Source organism: Serpula lacrymans, assembly GCF_000218685.1.
Source record: "Serpula lacrymans var. lacrymans S7.9 unplaced genomic scaffold SERLAscaffold_7, whole genome shotgun sequence".
In the NCBI taxonomy this organism is placed as follows: domain Eukaryota; kingdom Fungi; phylum Basidiomycota; class Agaricomycetes; order Boletales; family Serpulaceae; genus Serpula; species Serpula lacrymans.
The window spans coordinates 609,960-633,829 of record NW_006763296.1 but is presented as its reverse complement, the minus strand read 5'-3'; the positions used below and the strand labels follow the sequence as shown (position 1 = coordinate 633,829).

The 23,870-nt window shown below is 44.4% G+C and overlaps 7 protein-coding genes across 7 annotated transcripts; 5 read left to right on the top strand and 2 right to left on the bottom strand.

Annotated features, from left to right (window-relative positions):
- Positions 1-1,182: 1,182 nt before the first annotated feature.
- SERLADRAFT_437993 (uncharacterized protein) lies at positions 1,183-3,843 on the bottom strand (the record flags this gene model as incomplete). Its single annotated transcript, XM_007318339.1, has 13 exons — positions 1,183-1,571; positions 1,627-1,835; positions 1,888-2,028; positions 2,083-2,483; positions 2,532-2,572; positions 2,627-2,735; positions 2,796-3,065; positions 3,121-3,154; positions 3,205-3,338; positions 3,392-3,503; positions 3,554-3,642; positions 3,698-3,770; positions 3,821-3,843. 13 exons carry the CDS (start codon positions 3,841-3,843, stop codon positions 1,183-1,185), a joined length of 2,025 nt encoding a protein of 674 aa, XP_007318401.1.
- A 323-nt stretch (positions 3,844-4,166) lies between these two features.
- Positions 4,167-6,937, top strand: SERLADRAFT_437992 (uncharacterized protein; the record flags this gene model as incomplete). Its single annotated transcript, XM_007318338.1, has 14 exons — positions 4,167-4,234; positions 4,289-4,362; positions 4,418-4,460; positions 4,518-4,525; positions 4,584-4,737; positions 4,790-4,831; positions 4,883-4,972; positions 5,028-5,079; positions 5,129-5,477; positions 5,530-5,537; positions 5,592-5,790; positions 5,847-6,007; positions 6,060-6,091; positions 6,142-6,937. The coding sequence occupies 14 exons, from the start codon at positions 4,167-4,169 to the stop codon at positions 6,935-6,937; spliced, it is 2,076 nt and encodes a 691-aa protein (XP_007318400.1).
- Positions 6,938-7,286: 349 nt separating this feature from the next.
- Positions 7,287-7,751, bottom strand: SERLADRAFT_389488 (uncharacterized protein; the record flags this gene model as incomplete). The annotated part of the gene is made up of 1 exon (XM_007318337.1): positions 7,287-7,751. A coding segment is annotated over one exon (286 nt), but the record flags the coding sequence as incomplete, so codon positions are not given.
- A 228-nt stretch (positions 7,752-7,979) lies between these two features.
- Positions 7,980-9,271, top strand: SERLADRAFT_467561 (uncharacterized protein; the record flags this gene model as incomplete). The annotated part of the gene is made up of 4 exons (XM_007318336.1): positions 7,980-8,707; positions 8,760-8,902; positions 8,924-8,980; positions 9,033-9,271. The coding sequence occupies 4 exons, from the start codon at positions 8,599-8,601 to the stop codon at positions 9,156-9,158; spliced, it is 435 nt and encodes a 144-aa protein (XP_007318398.1).
- A 158-nt stretch (positions 9,272-9,429) lies between these two features.
- On the top strand, positions 9,430-11,259 carry SERLADRAFT_467558 (uncharacterized protein; the record flags this gene model as incomplete). The annotated part of the gene is made up of 8 exons (XM_007318335.1): positions 9,430-9,630; positions 9,690-9,886; positions 9,938-10,033; positions 10,098-10,107; positions 10,166-10,306; positions 10,375-10,566; positions 10,617-10,822; positions 10,889-11,259. The coding sequence occupies 8 exons, from the start codon at positions 9,591-9,593 to the stop codon at positions 11,018-11,020; spliced, it is 1,014 nt and encodes a 337-aa protein (XP_007318397.1).
- Positions 11,260-16,499: 5,240 nt separating this feature from the next.
- On the top strand, positions 16,500-16,915 carry SERLADRAFT_389482 (uncharacterized protein; the record flags this gene model as incomplete). The annotated part of the gene is made up of 1 exon (XM_007318334.1): positions 16,500-16,915. A coding segment is annotated over one exon (178 nt), but the record flags the coding sequence as incomplete, so codon positions are not given.
- Positions 16,916-16,993: 78 nt separating this feature from the next.
- On the top strand, positions 16,994-17,342 carry SERLADRAFT_389477 (uncharacterized protein; the record flags this gene model as incomplete). Its single annotated transcript, XM_007318333.1, has 1 exon — positions 16,994-17,342. The coding sequence occupies one exon, from the start codon at positions 17,029-17,031 to the stop codon at positions 17,203-17,205; it is 177 nt and encodes a 58-aa protein (XP_007318395.1).
- Positions 17,343-23,870: the final 6,528 nt, after the last annotated feature.

The following is a 23,870-nucleotide window of genomic DNA, read 5'->3' as shown; positions in this document are numbered from 1 at the left end:
GGGGCGGAGGAGGAGGAGGGCCGGTGGAGGCGGTACGCGCGTATGCAGGAGGCCAGCATTTTGTAGGCGATCGTGAGGAGGATGAAGGTCCAGACGAGGATGAAGAGGATGCCTGAGAGGTCGAGGCCTGCGGAGGAGCGGGGGGTTTTGGTTAGTTAGCATAGGCATAAGCATGGGCAGAGGCAGGGGTGTTGGGTGTGGAGGTGTTAATCATGATGATGGGGAGGGGAGAGTTGGGAGTGATTGACTGACCCTTTAGGTAGGACCAAGCGCCTGAGAGGCTGGAAGGGTTGTCGCGGAGGCTGTTGGGGAGCTGGACGAGATGGTACTCTAGGGCGCATGAACCTGTAAAAGGGAGGGAAGGGCAGGGTGTAAGAAAGCGATGGAGTACAGAGGGGTTCGCAGCTCGAAAAACAGAAGCTTTGGGCTGGGATGTTTCGAAAACTGACCTTTTAGAACGTATGGATCACCAGGTCCTGTCCAGCCCTCACAAGACACTTGCACTTTCCCAAAACGCAGGGAGGAAGGGAGGTCTGCTTCGCACTGCACATCACCAAGTGCGAAAAAAAAGACAATAAAAAAAAACGAATAACGAAAGGAAGGCGTCAGCTTCCGAGGACTGCAGTACTCGAGAAAGCCTCGAGCGCGCGCGCGTTTTGACGTACCCTCCAGTCCACTTCGGCTCCGCTTCCTCCTATGTTCTCGCATCGGACGACATCGGGTGTGTATAGGCTGCAGGGTTTCCCGAGGCAGACGAGTTGGGGGATAGGGCTCGTTCGTCGAGCGAGCGTTACCGAGTCCTTGTAGAATGTGAGCGCAGGGATGCTCTCGAGGGTGACGCGAGACATGGTGGTTTGCAGTCAGGGCGGCGATGGGCTCCTCCCAAATAAAAATATAGCGATAATGAGTGCTCAGAATGCAAGTACAGAGGGCATGAAGCGCGAGGAGTGGAGATGGCGGCCTAATGGGGCGAATGTGATGGGTGGAGAGCAAGGGTTGCCCTTTTGCAAAACCACGTTTGGACTATTACGGAAACAACATCGTGGAGTGACGTTTGAGGCAACGTGTCCATCGCGCCAAACACCCTTGCACAAAATGAATTTGTATTTTTACAAAATGAAATCGTGGGCGCAACGATATATTAATCTAATCTGATGTCGACCATGCGACGGCAATGGTTTTTCACGCAGGACACCCTGCACAAATTCCCCCACTGCACCCCCAACAACTAGCGACGCCCACACCAAACGTCCGAAGCACGAGAGAGACTATGCTAATGACACCTTCTCCAAGGACGAATCCACTGGCGATGACAATCAGCCGAATGTCTGCCCCGCCTGACTTGGCGACGCGGGTGTGATAGAGGTACTCGACGATGCCTCCTATCAAACGAGCAAGCGAGAAGGAAGGCGTGTTGAGAAAGCCAATGGCGAACGCAACCCCCGAAGGAATCCACTTTGCGTAGCTGGCACGTCGTCGGACTGCGAAGATTTTCACGCCTGCGATGATAGAAAATACCGCGGCGAAGACCACCATGTATACCTGACTATAGTCTGGAAGTTGGCCATCACCTAACGGGAAAGAGTTAGTAAGTAGAAAGAATAGGTGTCATTTGGAATTGCGTACGAAGGAGGCGTGCCAGGCTGAGCCAGACATAGGCGGTTGGCGCGGGGAAAGAAGGCCCAGGTATTTCGTACGCTCGATTGTAGAGAGTATAGGCAGTAGCTGAGACAACGATGGACAACAATGAGCCGATCAGTTGACCAAAGAACTGAGCTCTGGGTGACGCATGTATGAGATGCCCAGTTTTCAGATCTTGCATCAGATCTCCAGCCCTATCGACGAGTTAGGACGAAGGACAAGACGAGTGGACAATCTAGCACGTACTGTTGAGCACCAGCCTCTGCTACGCCTCCTGCAATGATGTTGGCCACCACATTTCCTGGCTGTATCCAAGCGAAGAGTAGTTGTGAAATCTTGCCCAAACCACTAACAGGGTTCAGATCAGTCTCTCCCAAGGCGCGAACTCTGAGGCTTTTGTGTTAGCGACTTGACAATGTACACATTAGAGCTGTTGCATACCCAAGAATACTTAGTAATCCACCCATCACAAATCCAATCAACGTTGCCCATGGCTTGATACCTTCATTTCCAAATACCATCCATACGAGGAGAGTGCCAATGATGACACTGCCAAGTAATCCATTCACCACCCAACGAATGGGAACCAGTCTATCCTCAGTTTCAACTTCATGGTCTTTGTTCTGATCGTCCTCCAGCTGTATCGAGGAACTTCGCAATAGCTTCATACCAGATTCATAGACAACAGGAAGCAGTGAAACGACACTGTCGGAACACATTATAGCGAGAGATACCCAGAGTATCCATCCTCGAGCACCAGTCGACATGTCGCCAACGGGGCCAGGGGCCCATCCAGAGTATTTAGATATTGGCGAAAGAATACCCCAGCCCACGAGCATACCCTAGTGGAATTTAGCCACATATCAATGTCATAACTTTGTGTAACCTACCAAGTTCATACTGAGCGTCGTAGGAAAGCCCATGATGATTCCTACACAGAAGTGTTATTCCGATATTCCCAACACAACACAAACTCATCCCTTACCTTGCCCCACGTAAGATAAACTGGGAGTAAACGACCACAGCCACTCGCGCGCCAAGTATTTTCCAAATAGAGGTATCGAAAAGACGATAGGGAAAAAGTATGCTGCAAGCTATTAAACTTTGTCAGATACATTTGCCCATGAAAATGGTGTTATGATAATGATACGAACTGTCATAGCACCGGACGCAAGGAAGCTGTAAACGAGATCTGACCAGCCTTCTTGGGTGACAACTTCTCTTTCGTCTTCTACGCGATCTATACTCTCCTCGGGATTCAATGAGTCATTCAGTAACGTGCCCTCAGAAATATCCTCTGTGTCGACCTCCGTATATCCATTACGACGTCTCAGAGAAGTATCAGGGGGTGGCAATCGATGAAGAACGGAGATTAGCTGCGCCGTGGCTGTCCCTGATGGAAATGCAAGTTGTTCTTCTATAATCTGAGAATAATATTTCAGATATTTGATCGAGTACCAGCGATTTAGATAGACCTACAACTTGTTTTCGAATGGGTGGGGATAGGAAAACTCTAATGTTGCACATTGAACAGTCTTCTTTTCAGGCTTAAGATATACGTACCCAAAAAATGCAATAGAGCAAGACCATCCTATCGCCGCAATCCAAGAGAGATGGATAGGAGGCGTCCCATCCTTCTCCTCGCTAAGTAAGCCCAAGGCAGGTAAGATACCCACAAATCCCGCAGCAAGTGGCATCTAAAGCTCTCGTTATAAAGCAAATGAAATATTTGATGCAAATAAAAACGCACAGTGCCAGTAGCAACCGCAGTGGTTTGGACCACGATGATTTCTTGTGGAGAAAGCGGCTTTGGGAGCATCTTTGATAGTAGGAAACCTATGAGGGCTGATTGAAGGGACATCCTGCAGAGATGTCATTATAATGGGTTTATTGGTGAACAAAGTACACGCACATGCTGATCCAGCCCGTTTGCAGACCAAAGTAAAGATTCGTGAAGCATAGCAAACAACCTATGAGCAGACCGATGGACACAGCCGCAAACTAGAGAAAGTGTAAGTAACCCAGTATCCGGAGATATTACGGGTGAAAAGCTCACAGTAAACTCCGGCTGACTGGACTCAGAGTCATTGGCATCTCTTCTGGTCAGGCTATCAAGCCCAAGGCGCCTGCTGTGGGTCTGGTGAGGATGATTGTAGCCAAGAGCCTGATGAGTACTAACCTCCATCCTCGCAGGCTCAACATTTCTTACTTCTCGTCTGTGCGTATTTGAGTAAACCTCAAGTGGGTATTAAGAAAGGCCTGGTGAACCGTGGCGGGACCATGGACTGCATTAGCAAGACGCGTTTTGGTTTTGCTGGTCACTTGACGCCGCGGAGTTTCATTTTCCGGGGAACTGCCATGGCTCGGAGTCAGATTGACAGATATGGATTCGAGTCACTATAGATAGGGCATCGCTTTCAAAACTTTACAGCAGATACAAGTCTCGGTCTGTATCCTATCTTCTGTTTCGTCTTCAAACTCATCTCTTAGTCTACCCAAAGTAATCCGAGGAGAAAGTACTCGCCATGACACAGAAAATTAGAGCTTCGGAGGATGTCTTGCGGTCAATTCCTCCTCCAGGACAAACATCCATGTGAGACTCAAAATCCTTATATTGCCGAGCACGTTCTGACAAACCGTGACAAAGATTACCAAAAGATGGAGAAACTAACATCCTGATCACTTCTGCGCTGCCTTATTGCAACAACGTACCGCATCTTGGTGAGTACTACATCAGTAGACCCAGCGCCAGGTCTTATCGATACCATCCGTACAGGCAATATCATCGGAAGTACGCTAAGCGCTGATGTCTTCAGTCGGTATGTGATGTGTTAAATATAAATTTTACGAAGGCTTATCTTCTTTTACGAATACAGATATAACAGTACGTCATGTTTATTTTCATGTTGATACTTCGAGGTCATAATCTGTCGACTGAACAGGAACAAAAAACAGAAGAACGTTGTATATCTGCGGTACCGACGAGTATGGTACTGCATCTGAGACTCAGGCACTGAAAGAGGGCATCACTCCGAAGGAGTTGTGCGACAAATATCACGCACTGCACAAAGAAACGTATGAGTGGTTTGACATTGGGTAAGATCTGTCTTAGGTCGATGGCACTTCAGATCTGATAATTTTCCAATAGCTTTGATCATTTCGGGCGAACTCCTACTCGTCAGCATACAGAGTAAGTCATCGTCACCGTCTGGCGTTGATTTTGTCTGACACATTGTTATAGAATCTGTCAATCGATTTATACAAATTTAGGGAAGAATGGGTTGCTGGAGAAACAGGTCAAAGAACAAACTTATTGCGAAGGTTGCAACAAGTATGTTTTCACAAGCAGCATACTAGATCCAAGTCCTTTACATCTTGTTCAATAGGTTCTTAGCAGATCGTTATGTGGAGGGAATTTGCCCCAATTGTGGCTATATCGTGCGTATATCACCACCTGCATATTATACCTACTGTAAGAGTTCTTTAGGATGCCCGTGGTGACCAATGCGATGGCTGTAGCCGAACACTAGATGCTATAGATCTAATTGAGCCTCGCTGTTTGATCAACAAAACCCATAGCGTCGTTCCTCGATCCTCTTCGCACATGTATTTCAGGTTGGATGCTACTCAACCGCGCTTGGAAGACTGGATACGACATTCATGGAAGAAAGGCAAATGGTCGCCCAATGCCACGATCAATGCGGACGGAGAAATTATCGATGCGCGCATGAAGGGAGGTCTGAGGCCGACTCCCGTAACGAGAGACCTTACATGGGGTGTTACAATACCACCTTTAGGAACAGATGACGATAAAGAGATGGAAGGGAAAGTCCTTTGTGAGTCCTATTGATGCTATGTTTGGAAACGATTGCTCACCCCTGTCTCCAGACGTTTGGGTAAGTGTAATGAAAGCGTATGCCTTGCTAGAATCAATTAATGGTGTTGCCTAGTTCGATGCAGTCATAGGTTATGCCAGTATTACCGCTGAGTATACACCCGAATGGAAGTTGTGGTGGCACAATCAGGAAAACGTTCAACTTTACCAGTTCATGGGTAAAGACAATGTGTATTTTCACACAATATATTTCCCCGCCATGCAGCTTGGCGATGGACGACCATGGACAACGCTCCATCACGTTTCGACAACAGGTCAGTGACAAATTGCAACGGCAGACGAAATATCTCTGACTGTGCCCCCATTGTAGAATATCTAAATTACGAGGGAGGCAAATTTTCCAAGAGTAAGAATCGTGGGGTGTTCGGCCCCGCTGCCAGAGAGACTGGTATTCCTGCTTCTGTATGGCGATATTACCTTTTGTCAACCCGGCCAGAGACAGCGGACTCTATGTTCTCCTGGGCAGACTGTGTAAGTTGAAGCTTTACTATCAATTGATTTCCCATTATAACTTATCTCTCAGATTGCGGCCAACAATAATATTCTGTTGAACAAGTAAGCATTGCTTGAAGAATAACTAACAGTTTTGCTCACGATCATGTTAGCTTCGGAAACTTTGTTAACCGACTCTTGAAATTCGTCTCTTCGCAATATGATGGAATAATCCCCGATGGTGGAGAAGCTCCTGGACCTCTATCACCCAACGACGAGCTTGATGGAGAGTTTATTAACGAAGTCAACTCTCTTCTCAGAGATTATACAGCAGCCATGGATAGCGTCAAAATCAGACTTGGACTTCAGACAATCATGTTGATATCAAACAGAGGCAACAATTACCTTCAGTCATCCAAGCTTAACAAAGCATTGATGACAGAAAATCCCCAGCGGTGTGCCCAGGTCGTATCGCGCGCCATCAACCTGATATACGTGTTGTCCGCCCTTATATACCCTTTCATGCCCGCCACATCAGATTCCATACTAGTCCAACTCAACGCACCTGCACGTATTGCCCCTGAACTGCTCTCTATCGATATCCTTGCTGGACACCAGATCGGCAAACCTGAACATTTGTTCAAAAAGATTGATGAGAAGATGGAGGATGTATGGAAGGCAAAATTCGGAGGTGCGCCAGAAGCGACGCCAGCGGTTGATGGTGCACCAGTATCGAAACGAAAGGCCAAGAAGGCAGCCGTTGCGGATGCAAAAGTTGAAGTGTCCACAACAAGCGGACCTAAATCCCCGGAAGTCATTGCGCTGGAAGCGAAGATCTTAGAACAGGGACAACTGGTTCGAAGTCTGAAGGAACAAGCCAAGGAGGCACAGGTCAAAGAAAAAATCGACGAGGCTGTGACGGAATTGAAGCGATTAAAGACTCAGCTTGTTTTGTTGGAGAAAGCTTGATAGAACGGTAGTATAATCTTATCTTTAGTGCTAGTGAGAATGGCTCACAATGTCGGTCCAAATGATAGAACATGTTGTGTGAGTATATCTGTAGGCTACGGGAACATATCATCCCTGTTGTAATGTTTGTACTGCAATCAAGAATTGATAGGAAGAAATTGCCATAGTTGGTCGCTATCCTGAGAAAAAGGTTCCACGACTCGACTTCTGTTGATTGTTCAGAAGATGCCAGGAATCATCCGGAACCTTACTCTGCTCGCCCACTCTTCCCACTCTTCCCCAAATTTTTCCTTCATCATCTGATCCTCCTGTAAACACCGTGAAGGTGAGGAAATGACCAGAGTGGCCAACACAGCAACCCAAGCTATGGCTGCACTTTTCACCAGTAAATTATCTGCCACACCCGAGTCTCTTAACCACGACCCCGGATGACCATACGCAATGACCACGCCAAGCAGAGACAACGTACCAGCTGAGTAACTTGGATGACGCACAATGGAATAGGGTCCGCTCTTAACTAGCTGATGGTCCTTGCGGATACTGAGCCGGTAGGTGAAGAATCGACCAAGAGTACGATAACATTGCCAGCGTAGGAGACCGGCGAGGGACATAAGAGTTGTCCCAATAATGAATGGATAACTTATGGGGCGGGTGTCTGGGCCGCCAAGGGCGTCTAGCAGGACACGAACACCAACTGGGAGTTTCGAAGGGAAGATGCGAGGCAACACGATCGCAGCAGTTTCCCCAAATGCGCATAACCAGAAGCACCCCTCCAAGAGTATATTAGCATAGACCTGCTTCATGGATAACTGGAAAACACACACCTTATATGCTGGGGCAATGGCGACAAAACTTTTGAAGAAAAGCTCCCTAGGGGAGAGTTTGACTAGCTCATCTGAAGGAGGAGTACTGGTCGGTGCAGTGTTAGTGGCGTGTATCCCAATAGCTGAGGACAGAAGGAATGGTACTTTGATGAGTGACATGGCTGGAACTATCTCAGGTTCGCTTCAACTCGCCTTAAAAACGAAGCCCGAGTTAGGCCTGGGGAGCAGACACATGCTACTGGCATGATCATTATGATGGGTGTACGTATACAGTTGGGTCAGGGTCCGTGTACACGATTTACTTAAGCATACATAAATAAGAACGGGGAATGAGGTGTTCGGCAGTACCCAAAACCCAACCATGATAAATAAAACAAAGTCCAATTCCAGTGTATGTATGTGGGGAGGGACGCCACGGAGAAGAGATTTGCTACCGATGCGGAAGCAATGCCCAGTCACGCGTGAGCTAGAGCCTGAGGAAGAGGTGAGGACAGCGCCGATGCGACGCCGGAATTTTCGCTTTGTGAGGGGCACAAGTATGTTGTTTGATCTGTAGCTGAACAGAAGATCGCTAGGGCCTGGCTTGTTGATGAGGAAGTGAACGAAAAGGGCAGAGCAAGGGTCAGTCACACCTCCCTGCCTGCTGATAAAGATGTCATCGCCGACATTTTTCTTAGTTTCTGTCAAGGGGAGGAACAGGACCTGTGAACTGACAGACAACGAAGGGGCGCGCAGGTAGGAGGTAGACAGCCACTGGCCGGGCTTGGCCCCAGAAGGCCACGAAAGCCGTTGCGAGGCAAGCGGTGTCAAATGGATCCACGGAATTGAGGTTGCGGTATGTCCGAAACGTTGACCTACGGTATCAGACGTGCTATGATTGAATGGTACTCGGGGTCTGGGAGCGGTGAGGGAAAGAGCTTATGGCTAAATGTTCACATCGATGGCAGTAAGCGCCTAACCTTCTTCATCATTGGTGCTTGGAGACTGAAGCTGCGTAGTTTCTGATTTGTTCATTGCTGTCTATGATGCCGCTACAAAACATCAACCTACAGGCAGCCAGGTTGGTCATGGTCCGGAAGGGTTATACTTCGGAGAAATTGGCGAACATAGGCTGTACGACATCAGCAAGACGGTATCGCAGGTGCTCTAAGACTTAGGTAAGGAAAAGAGCCCAAAACCGACAATGTTCACAGAAGAAAAACTGCACAAATATTTCGAGGTAAGCCGTTACACAGATTTTGAGACGTTTGGGGCTTTGCTGATGCTTGTAGCACTTAAGGGCATATATGGTCTCGAACTCACGTTGTCATGCCGAGCGTTCGCGGTCCATAGGGTACACAGCGCAGGATATGCTGGCAAGCATTAAACCGGAAATCGAAGCGTCGCTCAGCGGGTGATTTACATGAGAGCTCTGAGGATAACAAGGACGTATAATGAATTCGGTTGTAGTTAGAGAGATAAGATAAGATAGGGAGATATAAGGACTAATAAGTAAATGTGGTTCTTGTAAGTCGCACCCTGTTTTATTTGGCTGTTTCATTTTTAAAACTAGTCTCTCAGGCTTAGCACGGCGCTTTGAATGGTAATATCGTGTATTGTTGACGCAATCTATGAAGACGGGCCGTGCTAGGATCATCTGAAAGTTTAAGGATTGTCGAATATAAGCCGGGCGGGGAATTGCTGTTGGTACCGTCACGAGTCTTTCCATCTTCTTCTCCATAGTTGATTTCTAAGCTTCCTGGCTAGTTGGCTTATGAATCAATTACAATTACCCAGGCATATAAAAGGCATGACGAAAATATCGATCAACTCACCTTTGACTAGTAATCATGTCTGCCACAACGAACGTCTTTATCACCGGTGCAACCGGTATGTAATCGACTACTACACCGTTCACGTCCCTCACGAATGCATCTTTCATGACACAGGATATATCGGAGGTGCTGTCCTTGAGCTGCTTCTCGAGCACCCTACATCGTCGTCGTCGCAGTTCACCGCCCTTGTGCGCTCTCCTGAAAAAGCACAGAAGCTTGAAGCTATCGGTGTTCATGCCGTTGTGGGATCCAATTCTGATCTCGACAAGTTAGAGCAACTTGCCTCCGAGTCTGATGTGATATTTGCTTGTGTATGTCTTACTTGTCCTCACTGTAGCACTTGTTCTGATCGCATTTTCTAGGCGGACGCTGATGATGAACCAGCAACCAAGGCTATTTTGGCTGGGCTGAAGAATCACTATAAATCTACAGGAACAGCTCCTATTCTGATCCACACTGTAAGCCTTATTGTGTCGCATTTATATCATGCTATTTATCGATCACTTTCAACTAAACCAATAGTCCGGTACTGGTAAGTCCTGAACTGATGTGAGTTTCTTATGCGGGAATTGATTGTGATTTAATTGCAGGCGTTCTGACGGATAAGGCTGCTGGAAAATATGCTTATGATACCATTTACGACGACACAGATGTCGAACAATTGGAGACTCTTCCAGACACGCAGCTTCACAGAAATGTTGATCTTTTGGTTATCGAGGCTGATAAACAAGGTATGCTTCATTTCCCTTCGTTAAACTCACATTGATCTTCAGCCTTAAATAATGGTTATCTTATGTAGGATACGCACGCACGCACATTGTACTTCCCTCTACTATCTATGCCCTTGCGACTGGTAAACTTGTCCAGCTTGGCATTCAGAATCCAAAATCTAGACAGATTCCGTATCTTATACGGATTGGTCTGAAGCGTGGACAAGGTGCCATTCTTGGTGAGGGCAAAAACCGATGGCCTAATGTCCACATTGATGATAGTAAGCCTATTTATGAAATAACAGTGACTCGAAACTGATTATTTTGGTAGTCGCTTCCTTATATATTGTGTTATACGAAGCCATCTTGGCTGGTAAGGCAGGGCACGGACGTGAAGGCTTGTACTTTGGGGAGAACGGCGAACACTTGTTGTACGACGTCAGCAAAGCGGTTGCCGAAGCACTTTATGAGCTTGGCAAAGGCAGGAGCCCGGAGCCCACAATGGTGACTGAGGAAGAGCTGAAGGTTGATCCTAGGGTGAGTTTACGTTCAACTATCATCTGATTTTCTGATATTGTCTACCAATACTAAACTTTTGACTAGACTATATACTTAGGCACCAACTCCCGTTGCCGCGCCAGTAGGGCACGAGCTCTTGGCTGGAAGCCAAAATATACTACGAAAGACCTGCTTGCCAGTATTAAGCCCGAGGTGGAGGCTATATTAAAGGAATAAATGTGATTGTGAGTTTGCGTCTGCTAGTTGGTCTATGCTTTTGAATTGCGTTGGTTTGAGTGTCAAGGAGTAATTGTGTGTATATGGTTCAAGTTTGATATTGTTGTGACACTAAGTATTTGTCTGTTATACTACAAAGTTATGCATGATCATGTATTCTCTTTGGCCTTTGGAATAAAGTGATATAGATGCACTTTGTTGAATCATTTTTCAATTTGATCTACTGAACAGACTACAATCTAGTAGCTCTCTATCTTTGTGCTGTCTGACTGTTACAACTGAAGTTTTAACACTCTAGTGCACAACTAAAACAAGCAAAAAATAAAGAGCAGAGCTGCTGGGGTAGCCTGAAAGCCCTCACACAAGCTTAGCTGGGTAGGAGTGAGTTAGTTGGTTATATAACAGGAAGACTCATTGAGGAGTCTCCAATATATTGCAGGGTATATATGCTGAACAGGTATTTGTTATATGCTATTTGTAGCTAAGTACTATACAGTTAATTCCTGGACCTGTCATAACTGTGACCTTTGGAGTAGCGGGGTTTGGAGTGCGGAGATGGATTGGGGAGCGGAACGGAGTACGAGGTTGGGGATTGACTTAGCTTGTGCACTAGTGTGAAGATCCAACTCTTTTACTGAACAAATGGAGAGTCAGAAGTTCAAATCACAAGCAAGGGTCTATCACAGTGAATAAAGATGTAATCAACAGCTAGAGAATATGTACAAGAGGTAGCTGGTATATATACTACAGAACATGTGTTAACAATGAGGTGCTGACTGAGCGCCATGCGTAAGGCATGAGGCACTTTGTAATTGTCTTTGTAAGTAGCTATGTCATAGGTCATGTGGTTGATCATGTGACTATGATTAGATAAGATTTGGAGATATGATGGATTTGTTATCAGTTGAGATAGGGATATTAGAAGTAAGGGATCGTGACATGACCCCCTCCTTAGGACTCTTGTCCCGAGAGTATGCCTTGAGTTTCACCGTTTTCCCAGTTAAACAGATTTTTATGGATTTTTGGAGTTTTGGTGAAGTTTTTGAATGCTTGGAATTTCAATGCAAATTGGATCCTCTGGGGTGCACTAGGGTTTTTTGTATGGAATTGTTGTAGGAGTTTTGGGGAGTGTTTTATGTTCCCTTCAGGTTCCCATATACGTTCCTCCTTCAGATATCCTTTCCAATGTACTAGGTATTCTAGTTTATTCCTCTTCATTCATGAATCAAGTATTTCTTCTACTTCATACTCTTTCCTTCCACTATTGCCGGTGGTGGCGGCTTTGGCTTTTGTTGTGATGGGAATTCGGCTTTTTGGAATGGGGTTAAAACAGATTCATTGAATACTGGATAAACATTTCGCCACTTTCCGGGGAGTCGGAGTTTGTAAGCTGCTAATCCTACTTTCTTCTCTATTTCCGAAGGGCCATGTCTTTTTCCATCAAGTTTCTTTGTTGGTCTGTCGGTTTGTATATGACTGGCTTCTACATATACTTTGTCGCCAATTTGATACTCAATTGGATCTTTTTTCTTTTTGTCATATTGTTTTTTCATGTTTTCTGCTGCCTGATACAGTGATTTTTCCGCCGCCTCTCTGCTTTCCTTCATTCTTTCTACAAACTCTTCCGCACTCTCGCTCTTCACTTCCTTTCTAGTGTCTGTTCCCGTTTTTGCATGTTGACCGCTATTTAGATAAAATGGGGAGTATCCAGTCGCACTGTGTTCTTCGTTGTTGTATGAAAATTCTGCGAGTGGTAGCCATTCTGCCCAGTCTGTCTGTTTGTGATTTACAAATATCCTGAGATACTGTTCTATCTCTTGGTTTACTCGTTCAGTTTGTCCATCTGTCTGTGGGTGATAAGCCGTAGATGGATTTCCTTTAATATCTAGAAGGGTATGGAGATCTTTGATAAAGTTTGAGACAAATTGAGTCCCACAATCTGAGATTACTTTGTTATGTAATTTATGGCGTCTGAAAATGTTGTCTCTGAATAATCTCGCTACTCCTTCTGATGTAAGCTCTGCTTGTGTTGATATAACTCGAATCATTTTTGAAAATTGGTCTACCGCTATTGTGACAACACCAACAAGACACAGTCTTGGGGCACTGAAGCACAATGAAAACAACACTCAGAAGTAGAGGAAGAGGTGGGAGTGGTTACCCATTAGGTTTCAATAAGTTAGTTGTTGGTAGACAACAGGAGGACTCACTGAGTCCTTCCCCATGTATTGCTCCTGTATATATACTAAAATACATGAGGTACTGTACAGTTGTAAATAAAGTTTAAAGTCCGATGCTTAGCATGTGACCGGTCACATGACTGGTCATGTGACTATGAAAAAGTCGAAAATGTAAAGTAAAGTAAATGGTCCCATGACTGGTCATGTGACTTGGAAAAAGTAAAAGTAAAAGTACAAAAAAGTGAAGCGTAAGTAGGTGCTGGTATGTCAATTGTAATAACTATTATAATCATATTATAGCCTTGTGATTCTGGTAGAGGTCCTAAGAGGTCGACAGTTATGATTTCCCAAGGTCGTGTAGGGATTTCATTTGGATGGAGTGGTGCTGCCTTTTTCTGACAAATTGGCTTGCTTCTTTGACATGTTTTGCATCCTTCAACATATCTTTTGATGTCTCTGTCCATGTATGGCCACCAGAATTCTTGTGTGATGAGTTCTTTTGTTTTATATTGTCCTGGGTGGCCGGCTATGATAGAGTCGTGATTTTTGTGTATGATTTTCTCTCTAAGCTTTGCATCTTTTGGGACATACATCCTTCCTTTGAAGAATATGAATCCTTTGTGATCTTTCCACCATCTATCCTCTCTCTTCTTTATTTTGTTGTCAACCTTTTTTACTAAATCATCCACATTCGTCATTCTCCTTTTTATCCATTTATACATTTCTATGCTCTCTTTATCTGTTCTGGCCATCTCTTCTCTTTGTTCAGGTGTGAGGGTCATTCATATAAAAAGTTCTGCTTTTAGTATGATGACATCCTCATTGTCTTCTGCCCCCCTATCATGATCGGCTCGTCCCAAGAGTAGACCGGCTTTGATGTGTTTGGTTCTGGGAGTGTGGTGTAGTGTGAAATTATAGTTGCTCAACTCTGTGACCCATTGTGGCTGTCTCCAATTGAGTTTTTGAGGTTGTTTAAATATAAGAGATTCTGGTGGTCTGTCCAGATCTCGAAATCCTCTTTTGCATCAATCAGGTAGTGTCTCCACTCTTCTAGTGCCGCCATAATGGCTAGGAGTTCTTTATCGTAAATCTTGTAATTGTGTTCCGTTGGGTTTAACACTTTTGAGAGATATGCAATAGGTTTCCATATGCCATTCTGTTGTTGTGATAGTACCGCTCCCATGGCAAAATCACTACTATCCGCTTCTACTTTGTACTTTCCGTCATCGGCTGGTAAGGCGAGGACTGGGGTGGAACTAACTCAACATTTGAGTTCTTTAAATGCTGTTAGTTGTTCCGGTCCCCATGTGAACTCTTCTTTTCCAGTCAATTTAGTCAGTGGTTTGGCAATCAACCCAAACCCTTCTATGAAGTGCCTATAGAAATTGACAAAACCTAAGAATGCTTGTACTTCCTTTTTTGACTTGCATTCTGGCCAGTCTAGAATCCCTTTTACTTTAATTGGATCCATGCTATGATTAGACCAAGGTATTCTACTGAGGTTTCTTCAAAATCACATTTTTCCAGTTTTAAGTATAGGTGATTCTTCCGTAATATATCTAGTACTTGGCGTGTCATTGCCCGATGTTCCTCAATAGTTGTTGTATAGATCATGAGGTCGTCAAAATATATTACAACCTTTCCTTCATCAATCAGATCTTTAAATAATGCATCCATCATCATTTGAAAAGTCGCTGGTGAATTTGTGAGACCGAAGAACATTACTAGTGGTTCGTACAGCCCTCTATTTGTTCTGAAAGCTGCTTTCTTTTCGTCTCCTTCCACAATTTGAATGTTGTTGTATGTCACAACTTGAACCAGAAGCGCTAGTCTGAGCGCTAGTTTCCTTTTTCTTTTTCTTTTATATCTGATCACATGACAGATAAGATATGTTAAGCTGCTGCTTTAGCGCGGATAACATAATACGTAGTTATATCAGGTCACGTGACCACCACGTGACATGAGTCTAGAACCATTACAAAGAACATCAGTCAGCACCTCATGGCTGACTTTCAGAAACATATATATAGTAGACCATCATGTACATACTTTCCTCAGTTGTTGATTAATTCTCAATTGCTATTTGTAACGCTACTTGTTTGATTTGAATCTTCATCCCTCCGTTAACTCGGTATAGGGGATAAGGGTTTTACACAATCAACAACTGCCACAAGTACCGTTCATGAATATAACAGCAACAATCCTAACCACAATCATCATCACCATCATCATCATCTTGCTCATCCTAGCCCTACTCAAACACTCAACCCAAACCACCACTACTCTTCCACTCCATCACATCCCCGCTCACCCCAACACCATCTTATCCTTCTTTCCCGCCAATGTATCACCTTCCTCATCCCAGGACTCATTCGTAACCATCCCCCTGTAAATACATTTTATATCACTATAATCTCTTTGGTGTGGAGCCATTGGGATTTTCTCGGTTTTACATAGTTTCCATTTCGATTTCCTCTGACCAGGCCGCGCATTTGCGTCCGCCAGTCGGGAGAAGGACTGAAAGCTTAATAAGCTGGTCACATTGGGACCCCAATTTATCACTATACCTTTTACATAAAAATTCGTAAAATACAAAAATAGTTACCATACATACATAGTCAGTAGTGGGCTGAAGAGGACCACTTTGACTCAAAGAGAACAGATAGACTACTAGGATCTTAGAAAGCGGTGTATCGATCCAGCTTATCACTGGTGAACTCCTTTCTATGCTTAGTAGAGATTTTTACATTTGGATCGGAGAGCAACACATTTACTCTCAAGACTACGTATTCAGAGGGCAATTCCCCCTACCAGAAATAGAACCCATCAGAATCCCATCCCCTTTGATTAAATCCGAAACTCCCCCTCCTCCCCAACTCGCATTCAATGTCCAACCTAGAATATCGCGATCTGCCCGAGCCATCCAACAGCACGGACAGCGCATTTACCAGGGAAATGATGGACGCATTACCCAGAATAGACACTCCCCCCCCAAAAGAAGCGCGATTGGAAGCATACATAAAGCAAGAAGTCGAAAAAGCGATAAGACAAACGCAAATGCATTACCAATCGCAGCTAGACGAGGCACTCGAAGAAGTGAACGTCTTGCAAAGAAAATTAAAGAAACAGATACCGCCACCTCCAGAGAAGGTGGAAAGAAGTAGAACGGCACTGGAGAAACCCGAGAACTTCTCCGGAGATAAGAAAAAGTATAGGGCCTTTAGAGAATCCTTATTACTACATTTTGAAGACGATGCCGTATATTTCAGAGATGACCGAAAAAAGATAAGCTTTGTGCTATCTTTTATGAAAGAAGGAGAAGCCGCGGCCTTCCGAACCGATTGGCTAGAGAACCGAGTCGACGCCCAACAGCTGGGGCTCGACATTACAAACACATACGGAAGTTGGCCGTATTTTGCGGACAAAATGGAAGAAAGGTTCAAGGACAGCTTTGAAAAAGAAACTGCCAAGAACGAAATATTGACCCTAAGACAGGGCAACGAAACCGCCCAAGCCTTCTTTGAAAGGTTTGAGGAAAAGAAAAGATGGGCGGGATATACAAATAGAATAAATGAAGAGTTCCTGATATCTCTACTCAGAAGAAATATGAATAAGCCGCTAGTAGATAGGGTGATCTACGGTGGGCATATTCCTAGAGATTACCAAGAATGGAAAAGGGAACTCATCAGGATAGACTATATTTGGAGAGAGCGAGAAAAAGAGAAGAAAGGTTCCGATATCGGGAAGAAACCCTATTCGGAACAAAAGAAAGAAGGAGAGAAGAAAAAAGACGGAACCGGGTATACCTATACCGGTAGCGGAGAAAGAATGGAGGTGGACAAAGCAAAGTTCCGCACTGAGGGACAATGTTACCGGTGTGGAGAAAAGGGACATAGAAGCTTCGAGTGCAAAGACGCACAAAAAAGGAAGCCACAATTTAATGTCCGAGAATTCTTAGAAAAGATGACGAAAGAGGAAAGGGAAAAACTCCTTGAGGGTTTTTAAAGAGGCCAGCGGTACCGCATCGACCGACTGAGCCTAAAGACATTTTGAATCGATTTCTTCCTTTGACTGTAGATACGTATGACTCAGAATTGTTAAGCTGCAGCTTTAGCGCGGATGACAATAAAACTATTTCCACTCAGACAAAGAAAGAAATCCGAAACGAAAACATGCAACTAGAGTAAAAGCGGCGCAGAGTGATAAGACATCCGCAGTTTCGACGGCGGGCGAATCACTAAAAAGCGCAGCATTTACGATAGAACCTAAGATCCCTACACCCGATGCGGCAAGCTCTACGGAGAAAAACGCAGCAGAGACTGTAGAAGAGAGGTCAGGAGCCCCTCTAAAAAAACCTAGAACAGAAGTCTGGACCCCAGAATGGGTAGTAGACAGGCTAAGAGACCAAAAGGAAGAAAGATCCATTGGAATCCTAAGTGCCTGGACACATAAAAAGAGAGCGAGAGAAATAACCCGGGAAACGATAAAAGAAATCAACCGGTTACCAAAAGTAGAAGCTATACAAGCGATCATAGAGATTGCCTCCCCAAAAAAGTACATCAGGGGCACCCAAGGCAATCAAATGAACGTAAAATGTAAGCTTACTACATTAGATACTCTCCAATCAGAAACAGTCGAAGCACTATTGGACAGTGGATGCACGGGGAGTTGCATCGACTCCCAATTTGTGAAAGACAAAAGATATGAGACAAGGAAGATACCGAGACCTATCCCAGTCTATAATGCAGATGGAACTCTTAATAAAAACGGAGCCATCAATGAATTTGTAGTACTGCTCATGGAAATCGACGGACACATCGAGAAGATACATCTTGCCGTAACCAATCTAGGTAACGGAAAAATGTTTCTAGGACATGAGTGGTTGAACAAACATAATCCTAAAATAGACTGGAAAGAATCGAAGTTGACCTTTGAAAGATGCCCTGAAGAATGCAGACCGAGAATCCGAATCTCTGATCCAGAGGAGGATCCGGAAATATTCTTCGAGGAACTGAGAGAAGACGAGAGGATGATACAGGTGAACCTCCATAATTTCAAAGATGCCACGATCGACGATCAGTATTACCATATCAGAGCCCAAGGCACAATGGCACAAAAACTAGCAGAAGCCGCCGGCAAAGATCGAAAAGAAGGAGGATTCGAAAAGATAGTGCCAAAACACCTTCATCAATACAAAGACGTATTTGATAAAAAGGAGTTTGACACGCCACCTGAAAGAAGACAATGGGATCACGCAATCGAACTAATACCGGTGTCATGCACCAAAGTTGATTGGTAGCATGGACAGGTGTCAATAACGAAGCGAATATTCAAAAAGACTCGCCTTTGCGCCACACAGGCACAGTGCCACGTGGAATAGTAATTAATATTGCCCTTTTTGAACTTGTGGCTGATCAGCACCACCTCTATTAGGCAATCCAGTCACGCTCACCTTTGCTTTTCCGGTACTTTCCGCGTTTCGGCATTTCGGCAAATTTTTGCGTCGCCACTGGCTACACATTGCATTGCGCCCTCGCTTTTGTCGTTTCCCTTACTCCCCTTCCTTTGCCTAGCCCCACCATGGGCCCCTTCCTCTCCTTTTTATTCTCACCTGACGGTCGTTTCTGGGTCCCCATTCTAATCCACTTGTTTGTCACCTCCACCCTCCTCCTCCTCATCTTATTTGCACCCCCACCATTTCTGATGTCACCACTTCCTATCCGCTTCCGTCGCCGATCCGTTGACTACCACGTGCCACTGCTGATATCAGCAAAGCCCCGGCGGCCGGTCCAAATAGGGCAACAGGTCCATCTTCATGATGTCGATCTGCCATCATATACTATCAAAACATCGGTCGCTCGTCTTGCCTGGTTGGAGCGTGGGTGGGTAGTTTTTGAGCTGGAGAAGGTTCATCCCCTTGCGTTGCCCATGTTCATCGCTGTCCCATTCACTTGGGTACACTTATCATTTGTCCATCGTCTTCGCTACAGCTACACCTACCACACGCTGCCTGGGACTCACTTGTTCCAAATTGGAACTACTCTTCTCCCTCCCTCGTTTGATCAGGTGGTCCAACACAACCAGTCCATTGGTAAGGCCATGGAACTGTCAGATTTGGACTAGGTGGTGGACCGGTGGCTCCAGTTTCTTTTTTTTCAGCAGAACATTCATTTACAGTGCAATTATTTTTGATTTTTGAATCATTTTTATGGACACATATTTTTTTAGAATGCCTGACTGACAATAAAGGAACTGTGTTGATACTGATAGTGTTTTGCCTTGCCCTTTTTTACTGCATCTTCCCATGACATCATGATCTTCCTGCTCTCTTTTTGCTATTGGACTTTACTTTATGGCTGTACAAACCTGTGACATCACTCACAGCATTTATTGTTCTATCCCTTTCTTTTCTTTTTTTGACAATCTTATCCTGTACTACCTACGCAGGATTCGTCAGCGTACATTCCTTCCTTCATATTCTTTCTCATTCTTTTTGCACAGCTATACTGTGCATAGCCTACTTCTCTTTTACTATATAAACCCCTGTATTTTACCTTGTAAAAAAAACAACAAGAACTCCAATCCAGACTTCTTCTCTACTCTCAAGTTCACTACTCTGCTACTTGTGATCCAGTGTGGTCACAACACTTCCCACTTCTACCACTGTCAACTGCTGTCATCGTCACTTCCCACTTTTGAAGTCATTGTCATCCCTTTTGATTAGAGTCCTTCTGAGCACTACAGTTTGTGCGTCAGGAGCCTGCTATCACTGGGAACCTCGTCACCTCGTCATCCTCGTCGTTCTCAAACCTACCTTGTGCTATGATTAGCAAGGTAGTGCTCGTCTATACTCGCCACAAAGCACCTATCTTCCTATAAATTCAACTATCCCTCCTCCTCAAAACCCACACTCATACACCTCTGGGTTTTACTTTGAAGGATCTTTATACGTACCACCCCACGAACAACCAGACCACTCCACTGTTCTAGGAGGCAAAGCCCATAAACAAGTTCCGTGGAATCTGGGAGGATTGTGTGTTAGTTTGTTTTGTGTGTGGTTTTCTAACAGCAGTTCTCATCATCGACAGCGTTAAACCCCACGGAACGCAATTACGAGATCTATGACAAAGAACTTCTTGCCATTATGACGGCACTTAACGAATGGAGACACTACTTAATAGACGCAGAAGAGGAATTTGAGATATGGACAGATCATCAAAATCTGCTGTATTTCAAAGAACCAAAGAAGTTGAACAGGAGACAGGCGCGGTGGATGACGGAGTTGAGCTAGTATCATTTCACGATACATCATATGCCAGGAAGGAAGCATATAAAAGCGGATCTTCTCTCGAGACGATCAGATCATAACAAAGGAGAGAACGACAATGAAGACGTCGTACTACTGGATGAGAAACTATTTGTAAGAATGACTCTCTCTCCAGAACAAAGACAAAAGATCGCAGATAGTCAAGAAGAAGAATTGGAGATTTCAAAGTGGATTACAAAGAGAAAGGGAAATGTAGATGAGCTGATAAAAAAGATGAAAGGAAAGATAGAAAGGAGAGAGGATGGTTGGCTAGACGAAGACGGTTGCATAGTATTCAAAGGCAGGATCTATGTACCGAAGGATGCCGCGTTAAGGGAAGAGATTATCCGACGAAACCACGACTCTGTTATTGCAGGCCATCCAGGAAGATATAAGACAAAGGAGCTAATTACTCGACAATACTGGTGGCCCTATATGGACAGAGATATCACGAGATACGTAGATGGATGCGAAGTCTGCCAAAGAACCAAAACAGACCATAAAAAGAAAGCAGCACCGCTTCATCCAAATGAGATCCCGGATAAACCTTGGCAGATCATATCAGTAGATCTGATCGGACCGCTACCAGAATCAAATGGGTATAACATGATAATGGTAGTAGTAGATCGGTTTACAAAAATGATCAAGGTAATTCCCACGCAGATGGAGATCACATCAGAAGGAGTGGCACGACTATTTAGAGATCATGTATTCAGGAACCATGGCATACCCGAAAAGATCATCTCAGATCGGGGACCGCAATTCGTTTCGAAATTCATGAAAGATCTACATACGCTTCTTCAGATAAAAGCGAACCCATCAACGGCTTGGCATCCACAAACGGATGGACAGACGGAGAGGATCAATCAAGAGATAGAACAGTATCTCAGAATCTTCGTAAACCATAAACAAGATGATTGGACAGAATGGCTTACCCAAGCAGAATTCTCTTACAATAACAAACAACATTCTGCGACGGGATATAGCCCGTTCTACCTGAATCATGGACATCATCCGAGAACACAGGAAGTAGTGAAAGTGGGGGTAAAGAACGAAAATGCAGAAGATTTCGTGAAGAGAATGACAGAAACAAGGAAGAGAGCAGAAGAATCGCTGCAAAAGGCAGCTGAACAGATGAAGAAGCAGTACGATAAAAAGAAAAGAGAAGCAGTAGAGTATAGAGTAGGAGATAAGGTGTACGTAGAAGCGACCAATATCTCAACAGATCGACCAGCTAAGAAACTGGACGACAAGAGACACGGTCCGTTTGAAATACTGGAAAAAATAGGCGAATTGGCATATAAATTAGCACTACCACCAACATGGCGGCCTATCCATCCAGTTTTCAACGAGATAAAGCTTACACCGTACAAAGAACCACAGTTCCCTTCCCAACAGAAACCTAAACCAATACCGCCGGTAATAGTGGACGGACAAGAAGAATACGAAGTTGAAGAAGTTCTAGACTCACGTCTAAAACGAGGGAAATTGGAATACTTAGTACACTGGAAGAACTATCCAAAAGAGGAACGCACGTGGGAACCCGAACAACATCTAAACAACTCACCCGATAAAGTAAAAACATTCCACGATAACAACCCTAGTGCACCTCGACGGATCCGATTTCAATTACATTTCCAACCCTTTGAAAACTTCACAACGACGAGAGTCCGAAAACAATTGTTTAATTGGGAAAACGGAAAGATGGACCCCTACTTTCGGGACGAAAGTCCTACGGAGGGGGTAATGTCACGACTTGAACCAGAAGCGCTAGTCTGAGTGCTAGTTTCCTTTTTCTTTTTCTTTTATATCTGATCACATGACAGATAAGATATGTTAAGCTGCTGCTTTAGCGCAGATAACATAATACGTAGTTATATCAGGTCATGTGACCACCACGTGACATGAGTCTAGAACCATTACAAAGAACATCAGTCAGCGCCTCATGGCTGACTTTCAGAAACATATATATAGTAGACCATCATGTACATACTTTCCTCAGTTGTTGATTAATTCTCAATTGCTATTTGTAACGCTACTTGTTTGATTTGAATCTTCATCCCTCCGTTAACTCGGTATAGGGGATAAGGGTCTTACATTGTATCCCCATTGTATATCTAATTTTGTGAAGTATTTAGCTCCACATAGTTTATCCACTAGTTTGTTTATCAATGGTAGTGGGTATCAGTTTTTGATGGTGATATTGTTCAGTTTTTGGTAGTCCTGCACTGGTCTGAGTTTTCCATCTTTCTTTTTTTACAAAGAAGAATGGTGAAGCAAATGGAGATTTGGATGGGCATATCCTGCCTGATTCTAAATTTTCTTTAATGAACTCATCCAGTTGTTCTTGCTCTCCTAATGCTAAAGGGTATACTTTGCAGTCTAGTTTGTGTTCCCCTGGGACCAGTTCTATGGCATGATCCCATTCGCGTCTTTCTGGTAGTGCGTCAAAACTCTCTTTATCAAATATGTCTTTGTAATTGTGGAGATATTTTGGGACTATCTTATCAAAACCTCCTTCCTTCCAATCTTTCCCAGCGGCTTTGGCAAGTTGTTGTGCAGTTGTGCCTGTAGCCCCCATCCGGTAAAGATGTTCTGGAATTTTGGTTTCTTCGTAATTAAGTAGATCTACCTGGATTAGCTGATCCCCTTCTATAGTGCGTCCAGGCGTTTAAGATTCCAATGGATCTCTCTTCCTGTTGGTCTCTATATCTTTTTGCTACCCATTTGGGAGTCCATGCCACTGTTACTAGTTACCTTTTTTCTGTGTCTAGGTTTTTATTTACAGGGGTGCCTGACCTGTCTTCCATAGTCTCTACTGCACTTTCCTCTGTAGAGTGCGCCACATCGGGTATGAGAATCTCTTCGTATCCACTGCTGATGCTGCGCTTTTCAATCATTTGCCCACCGCCATAGCTGCATTTGTCATTTCACTGTGTGCTGCTCCTGCTGTGGTTGTACTTTTTTTTGGGGTTTCTTTTCTCAGTCCCCCATTCTGGTGTGCATCTTTTATGTTGTTCCTTACTTCTTTTTTTGTCTTTGATTCCTTGTATAAATATTTTTTGTTTGTTACTACAGTACATGTGGAATCATCAACAGGGAGAATGGAGAAGGGATTGACATATTTGAAGCAAAGTCCTTCTTTTCTGTATCTGGCTTTGTCTATCTCCATGGGCTGCCCAGCACCCAAATAGACAGTTCCGGTTCCATCTTTGGTTCCAGAATAAGCTTTCTTTCCTCCTCTGTCTTCCTTCCTCGCTCCGGTCCTCTCTGTCTGACTGAAGTACGCTTTCTTCTCTTTTTCTTGTTCTCTCCATATTTGATCATAGTTTAGAAGGAGTTTCCTCCATTCTTTGTATCTGTT